We start from the raw sequence: 8,558 nt of genomic DNA on the forward strand, positions 1-8,558 counted from the left end.
AGTGGGCAATCAGTGGGCGATCAGTGGGCGATCAGTGAGCAATCAGTGGGTGATCAGTGGGCAATCAGTGGGCAAGCAGTGGGCAAGCAGTGGGCAAGCAGTAGGCAATCAGTAGGCAATCAGTGGGTGATCAGTAGGCAATCAGTAGGCAAGTAGTGGGCAAGCAGTAGGCAATCAGTAGGCAATCAGTAAGCAATCAGTGGGCAAGTAGTAGGCAAGCAGTAGGCAATTGGTGGGCAGTTAGCAGGCAGTTTATGAGTAGAGGCAGGCAGTTGGTTCCTGTTGGCTTTGTGCTAGATTTATCAGATTTGGTAAAATTCTACATACAAGTTATCTTTTTTCATTATAAAGAAAATAGTTTATTGGTCCAGCAGTATGGTGTGTGTGTTCTGTTAGTGACTCCTGCTTGGCCCATACAAAAGGCCAAGGGTTCAATCTTGTTAAGTAGCTAGTTTACAATCATTTGTACTTGAAAGTAGTATTTTTTGAATTCCCTCCCATCTATATCCTAATTATACAATTCTCTCTTTTCCCTCCCCTATAACTGAAAACATATTTACCAGAATAATTATATTTAAATTTAAATTTGACAAAGTTGAGGTTTGAAGATAAATTTTCACACTCTGTATTTAAAGTCCTAGTATATTACAAGAGTAGGCAATTAGTGGGCAGTCAGTGGGCAGTTGGTGGTTGACTTTTGGAATTAATGCTATTTGTACACAGAATGATCTATACATTATTTTTATCTAATTTTATTAGAGTAAAATAATTTGCTAGGTAGTCCTTTGCTTTTGAACTACTAGTAGTACTTAGAGGTATCAATGTCAGTTGCTTTTCCCCCATACCTGGATATTGACATGGAAGCCCTTTCATGTTGAAGAGACACTCTATTTCATCTGGCTTGCCTATAACCTGGACAACACAGTCTCCCTTCTTGGTTGGACAGCAAGTACTGAGTTCAGAGACAGGCAGAAGCTTTTTCAGTTCACATCTGTGACCATTGTTAAATGCTAGTTCTACATAGCACCTTGAATGTGACCCTACAGCCTTACACTGCTCATGATCTTCCTACATATCTCTAGGCTGAAACCAACCAGATTGATTATTTGAGCTCCTATGGTGAGCATAAATGGATGCTCCATCATGTTTAATAACACTTGGTGCAAAGATCCACATGCCAGTCTTTGAAAAGTCTAAGAGGTGAGAAATAGGGTTTTAAAAAATATTTATGACATAGATAATGAATGGCTGCCTAGATAATGTTGAGAAACGTACCTGTAACAGGCCCAAGAGGAGGTTGACAGCTTTTCTCTTCTTTTGTAAGCTACCATACACTTCTGGATGGTCCAAGATCCATAGGCTCTTCAGGGGGTAGTGTTACTCCATGATATGGTTCTTTATAACGTCTACAAGTGTATTTAGACATCAGCTTGTCAACCTTGTTCTGTTCCAGTTCTTTATCCCCTCCCAGGTATCCAAAGTCGTCCCTAGATAAGTATAAGTTATGTCTTGGCTAGCATAGTAAAACCTTACTCACAAGGACACCAGACTCGAGAGATCGAATTTTCTGATTCTGTTCTCAGGTTCAAATCCATACAACACATAAGCTATTGCTAGGTCTTCATCAATGCTCTGTACAGTACCTGTTAGCCCCTTTGTGTGCCTGGCAGCACCTGTGTTCCCTCGGATAAGTACGTCCTGCCTAACAAATGGATTCAGAGCATCTCAATTGAATATTGCCAAATTGCACTTGAGTTCTGCAATATCTGCAGACAGTGTGGTTTGCATTACATCATACATGTTGATGTCAATCTGAGAGATAACAAATAAGTGGGTGTGAGGCACAGGAAAAGCTGTTAACTCACACTCTTTCTAAATCAGCCAAACAGTACAATAGTCAACTGTTCTCCATCCATCTTTTCCACTATACCTGTCTGTCCTACTAAAGGCCCCTTTATAAAGATAACCACATCTCCTACAAAATAACCTGTAGCTTGAGCAACACGCCTGCTACCAGAGACCATTTCTTCCTTTACAACCCAAGCTCTCTACACCCAGACCTATGTGTAAACTATGCTTTAGTTTGGTATTAGAAGCACAGGGTTATCATATTTCTCACAAGCTCAGGTTGTTCTTCAGACAATAGTAAGACATATCTACAGTCTACTGACTGAAGCATGATGAACCCACAAAGTCCTCTGTGTTGACCAAATTTGACCTCAACATAGTCTCCTTCTAATAGTATTTGTTGGATGTTAGTACAAAGGACTGTAATATTAGGTAAATTACCCTTACTTTGGACATTGTCTTGTGTCAAGCTCAGATTAGTGAAGGAGTCAAGAGGGCAGAGACCTGTCAGTTCACAGGTATCATTAGATATTGCTACTACAATTCCTACAAGAGCCTGACACTTATGGATGACCCTGTCCAATAGTTCAAGGAATGGTTCAGCCTGCTCAAGCTTTCCCAGGTTTGAGTGTGCAAAAGGGAAGACATCCTGAAGACTAGGATTGACCTTCTGTGTATCCTACAGATGGTCAATGTCAATTATGTGGAGGCCATCAACAAAGCACTTGCTATTGAAGAGGAACTCTTTGTGTGAGACTACTTTGAAAGTTTGGTCCAGAAAACGTTCTTTCAGTTTGTCACAATCTGCAAGACCTTTTAATTGAGTCCTGTCTGGCAGATGTACACAGGGTATGACAGCAACAGAGACTTTACCACCTTCTTGAATCTTCTGGACTACACCTAAAGCCTTTGAATACAGCCCTTTGCTAACTTGTACTCAGTCTCCAATAGAGAGTTCTAAACGTTTCTCCTTCTTATGGCACAGATAGTTGAACACTGTATCCATTTTGTCATTAGGAACATAGTTTAATTTACAGTGCTTGAGTGCTGTCTTACTGAGGATGCTCTGGACTGTACCAGGTTCAGAGGTATAGATGTAAATGTGTTTGGGGATGCTTTTGATTGAGAACACATAATGGCTGTTAGGTAGCTAAGGTTGAAGAAATTCCACTGTTGACCTTGCTGAACTATCCTAGAAAGGGGTGTGGTTTAGCACATGCAGAACATACATATCCAGTTCTGCTGTTGCTTGTCTGGAAGCAACACCTGTGAGAAAGACAATTTCAGACTATTCTTTATCTAGCCAGCATGGTACCAATATAAAACCAAGAAGTATCTTAGCTTGTGCCCTTCTAGAGACTGTCAAGTACACTGTAGACCACTATCTCCTCACTGTATTAGTATTGAGAACTTAAAAAAGGTACTCACTCTGACACTAATCCAATATAGAACATAATTTGAGTAATCCATACCAGTCCTATGAGGAAATTCATTCAGTACCAAGATGTTCTCCAGAATAGGGTGCTCAACTAGACTGTGCTTGACTGGACTGGGTCCAGTCCTTGCTTGTTTCTTTGCCTGTTCCACCATAGCATTGATATCATTGACCTCTACTATGTTTGAAGTCATAGAAGCCAAAGGTAGGTATTTGGGGAGTAATGAACCTGCTTCAAGTGTGTCATCTACAAAATGTAGAAATATTCTGCAATATGAGCACCATATGCATACATAATTAATAGGCTACTCATCATTTCCTTCCTCTTCCTCTTCCTTGTCCTCCTCCACCTCCTCCTTATTGTCAATGCCTGCTTCATTGTCAATAAATGTGGCTATGAGATCATGTAAGTCCTTCTGCTATACAGTATGTGTCAGGCATTTTGCTACATTATAAAGCAGTTAAATTTCTTACTTTATCTACCATAATATTATCCTACAAGATCTTGTAATATGCTTGCCTTTTAGCCTATACTACTTATACTACATTAGATTAATGGCTACTATTTTCACTTTCAAGCACACAATACATACTTGCAAGCCTTGTGTACAGTACAAGAGACGTTTTCATGCAAAACAGCTTGTTAGTCTAACAGAAGGGAATACATATATATATATATATATTTACATATATAGAGTCACTGATACCTACTACAATCCCTGTGCAGTTGAACCGAAATAGATATAGACACTACTACTACACATGTGAATGCTCCTCTCACTAAGTGTAGTTGTAATGACAGAGTAAGAAGAAGTGCCAAATTTGCTTCTGTAGACTCTTGAATGCACAGAATGTGGGAACCAGTTTCTAAATATGTATATGAGTCAAGCAGACATGTGTAGTGTCATCACAAATTACTATATGCAGATATAATTTCCTACATACTATGTGTTCAAAGGTCTGGCATTCTATGTCTGAACACCCTTTCTTCTTACCACCAGTACTGTTTCTCCTCCACACCCCTATTCTACTCTCTTCACATTATGGACATGGCTGAGAATATCAATACGTATTATTCTTGGTGCTTGTAGTCTCCAAGATGCTGTGAGTAGTAATCCATCTGGTTCAGGGCTGTAAGTCCTATCATCTACCCATCTTAACTATTAAATGTCCTTGTTAGGTTCCTGCATGACTTTAGGGAGAGAGAAGCCTGATAGAAGGATGTCTGAGAAGAGCCAGCTATATTGCTAATGCCAGTGAGTCTCCCAAGGAAGGAGTAAGTGGAGGAAGAGGCATGGCCTCCACTAATGCTCTAAGGATTACAGGACTATTACAAGTTGTACTGTTTTGTACTATAGCAAATACAGGACGTAAATTCAGCCAGCTTAAGAGTGTGGGCGTTTTGAAGATGCCAAATTGTTATTCAACATTCCCTGACCTCCTGATAAGGTGGAGGTCACAGAGGGTGCTACAACATCCTCCAGACCAGTCAGAAAAACCAAAAGTCTATCTACTACTTATGTATCTAGTCATTACCTCCTTATACCTGGATTGATTTTTTAGTGTCTTGGCCTGTTTAGGGATTCTCACTATCACAGGCTATAACTATCACTCTATATCCTCCTGGCCTAGGTTCAAGGTACAGGATGTTTGATTTTGGGATTTGTATTAGGCTTGGGAGAACAAATTGATGCCTGGTATGTCTTCAGAAATTCGTTTAACATTATTTTCTCACCCCTTCAGACACTTTTCCTATTTAGCTACAGACTATTGTATATTGCAATTGCCACTGGTCAGGTTTTCTATTCACTACTTAAAATTTACATATAACATACTAGTTTTTACTTGTCAAACAGGCCTTTGTGGCTTGCTGACAGTGTTTTCAAGTTGGCAGCTAGACGTTTTCCTTTCCTGGGCAAACTCATACTATGTGCATTGTGATTGGTTCTGTAATGTTAGTGATTTTTCATTATACATTCTCTTTTGAGAAGTACTAATTGTATTCTGAAAAGGTCATTAATGGCTTTACAAATACTGGTTTCATGTTAGCCATCTTGCTCTCTACACTCACCCTCAGTATCCATCTCTTGCACTCAGTACAGGAACGCTTCCCTGTGATAAACAAGTGTCTGTTACTATGCACTATGTATTCAGGAGTATCTGTACTCATGTATGTTGCTACAATACCTGTCTACTTCAAAGTATCACCTGCATAGAGACATTAAGCTACTGTGGTGTTGCTATTCTCCTTCCAGGCACTCTCACACAGTACCTCCTAACAACCTCACCATCTGTTCCTACTCAGTACCTTTGTTGCAAATGTCTTGGGTACTACACTTGTCAGTGTGTTCCATGTGTTGATACATACCCAGCACTTGCCATTGCCCAATATGTGTACAATCTTACAAGTCCTGATGGACAGGTATTATGGTTAGCTTACTATGAAGCACACTTGCAGTAGAGGTTGGAGCACCTAGAATGAAGAGAGTATGGCTTTATGCCTTGCTCAGTTGGGGTGCCAGCCAGATACCACAACAGGGTTTGCACGTTTGCTTGATCAACAACAACAATAGCATTACACTACTCATTGTATTAGATTTTGCCACATAAGCTTAAAGATAGGGACTTGGTCCAAATATTGTATTCACATTGTTTAGGTTTAGTACAAGTTCAGTCAATCCTTGGTATCTGCCTTTTACTGTTCATTTCATCCTCCCTATTCCTACATTGTAATATGTAGCCTAACCAAGCCTAGCACAATGTAAAGTGATAGGTCAGGGTTCAATTCAGTCAACCTTTTCTATTTGCCTTTTCCTGTTCATCCACCACATTCCTGCATTTAAATATGTAGCAAGACCAATCCAAGCACAGTATGGTGTGAGGAGATAGGTTGATACACTATCTGTTGGCCTGTGTAGTAGTTTCTGTAATGTATTCAGTTAGTTAATAATAAACAATAGATCTTGTTTGCCTACAGTAAGATAAGTGACTGTTTGGGTTAGTACTGTAATATCAATGAGTGCTAGTCCAGGCTGAATAACGAGAGGAAAATAAATAAATATTGAGGTTGAGTATATAGAAGGTCTCACTTACCCTCTTAGTGACAAAGAATAGTGGGGTCCAAGCCAGGTTAAGTCTAAGTTGAATATAGTAAAGTCTCAATCCAAGAGTTGTGTATTCTTTCTCAAAAGAGTATCCTAAGTAAAACAGGAAACTAAAATAAATAAATTTTGACAACATCATACTGGGAAGACAGGTTAACATTGTTGGTAAAAGCTTTATCAGTAAGATGCAAAACGTATCACATCCCTGTATGCTCTGTGCTTTTTAATACAGTTGCTAAAGTATTAGAGATGGTACAGGTTGCTTATCCAATTATTCACATAGAGGCAAGTGTGGTCCAAATACAGAAACTACTCAATTGTTTAGCCTCATACAGTTGTGGTTGTGGCGAATTTGATGTTAGACTGTACAGATTCCTTTGGAAAAGGCAAACCATGGCAGACTGGAAAATGGAAACAGTAGTCATAATGAGCAATGTAGCATACATCCTGCTTATGCTAAATAAATATTTCTCAATATTATGAAACAACAGAGAATATATAACATTTGTCTTTAGTAAGAAAGAGGTAAAGCTACAAGCTATTTAGTACTTCTTTATCATAGACCTTCCTCTCCAACTTCTTGATTCTTTTCTCAAGGTATAGCTGCTTTGTCTAATAAAGAGAACAGAGAAGAGTTCTTCCCTCTAGATGCTTTAGGAGCCTCTTTTCCTTCTTCTCAGAAAGGACACTACATTTACAACACAGACAGCACCCTTTACAAACAGGGCAGATAAAAGCATTGCTTTGATGATTGAATGCATAACAGGGGTTGGGCACAGTACTTGCATTTACTACCACAACCCTATGATTACTATGTGATGTTGATCCAGGCAAGGCCTGGTCATCTTTGAAGGCCAACAGACTGATTGGCAACAATTTAACTAGGCTGTTCAATTTTAAATATGAGTGAACCAGACTTACTCAGCAAATACACTATCATTATCAGACACAGAAAACTGAGAGCCATAGTCTGTATCTGAAGAGGATATATCTGTGTTGATTGATACTGTGTCTAATGCATCTATGTTTTCCTGTTGCAGCTCTCCCAGGAAGTTCTTTTCAAGGAACAGTGTTTGAGGGAAACTGCTAGGAATCAGTTAGCTATCACAACCAGGTGAAACTTATTATGTACAAAACTGCAAAATATTCTGTGCAAAACAATGTTTGGCATTGTATGCAACACATCTTTTGCCATTCACAGTTCCTACTGTCGACTTTCCCTCTATTACACCCATGACAAGACTCAGATGCAGGTTCCTGAAGATGTTTCGAGAGTTTCTCTCAATATGATTGTAACTTTGCTCAAAGAAAGTCCAGGTCTGAAGATCCACTAGAGTGCAACTCAACAGGCTCACTTCTCTCAGATACAACTTGGTTGCCAACAGAACTTGAGTCTCTTGATACAATACGTAAAAATTCTGTATGAAACAGTCACAATAGTACAGAGAACTCACACATTTTGGCTTGCTGCATTATACTGCTCATGCCTATCCATTATGTTGAATGAAGTCCCTGTGTCTGGAGTTGGATAAGGCTCCAAAGTCTGAATGTTTAGATGTCAGAAACGTTCAGATATTTCCAACTGTATGATACCATACCAAGTATTGCCCATGCATATCTGTTATGTTGAAAGAAGTTCCAGTGTCTGGGAATGAATAAGGCTCCAAAATCTGAATATTTAGACGTCAGAAAAAATTCAAATATTGCTGACTGTATGATACCATACTGAGTATTGCCCCTGCCCATCTGTTATGTTGAATGAGGTCCCTGTGTCTGTGGTTGGATAAGGCTCTAAAGTCTGAATGTTTAGATGTTAGAAACATTCAGATACTTCCAACTGTATGATACCATACTGAGTATTACCCATACATATCTGTTACATTGAAAGAAGTCCTAGTGTCTGGGAATAGATAAGGCTCCAAAATCTGAATAGTTATACATTAGAAAACGTCCAAATATTTCCAACTGTATGATACTATACCAAGTATTGCTCCTGTCCATCCACTATGTCGAATGAAGTCCCTACATCTGTAGTTGGATAAGCCTCTAAAATCTGAATATTTAGATGTTAGAAAAAATTCAAATATTTCCAACTGTATGATACTATACAGAGTATTGCCCCTACCCATCTGTTATGTTGAATGAGGTCCCTGTGTCTGTGGTTGGATAAG

General features: G+C 39.2%; 2 protein-coding genes across 2 annotated transcripts; both read right to left on the bottom strand.

Annotated features, from left to right (window-relative positions):
* Positions 1 to 824: 824 nt before the first annotated feature.
* On the bottom strand, positions 825 to 1,800 carry FOMMEDRAFT_24963 (uncharacterized protein; the record flags this gene model as incomplete). Its single annotated transcript, XM_007261536.1, has 6 exons — positions 825 to 845; positions 1,053 to 1,193; positions 1,276 to 1,362; positions 1,439 to 1,487; positions 1,538 to 1,702; positions 1,751 to 1,800. 6 exons carry the CDS (start codon positions 1,798 to 1,800, stop codon positions 825 to 827), a joined length of 513 nt encoding a protein of 170 aa, XP_007261598.1.
* Positions 1,801 to 2,785: 985 nt separating this feature from the next.
* Positions 2,786 to 3,769, bottom strand: FOMMEDRAFT_24964 (uncharacterized protein; the record flags this gene model as incomplete). Its single annotated transcript, XM_007261537.1, has 5 exons — positions 2,786 to 2,919; positions 3,078 to 3,114; positions 3,277 to 3,550; positions 3,593 to 3,702; positions 3,758 to 3,769. The coding sequence occupies 5 exons, from the start codon at positions 3,767 to 3,769 to the stop codon at positions 2,786 to 2,788; spliced, it is 567 nt and encodes a 188-aa protein (XP_007261599.1).
* Between the last annotated feature and the right edge of the window lie 4,789 nt (positions 3,770 to 8,558).

The sequence above is a fragment of the Fomitiporia mediterranea genome (genome assembly GCF_000271605.1).
Source record: "Fomitiporia mediterranea MF3/22 unplaced genomic scaffold FOMMEscaffold_1, whole genome shotgun sequence".
NCBI lineage: Eukaryota > Fungi > Basidiomycota > Agaricomycetes > Hymenochaetales > Hymenochaetaceae > Fomitiporia > Fomitiporia mediterranea.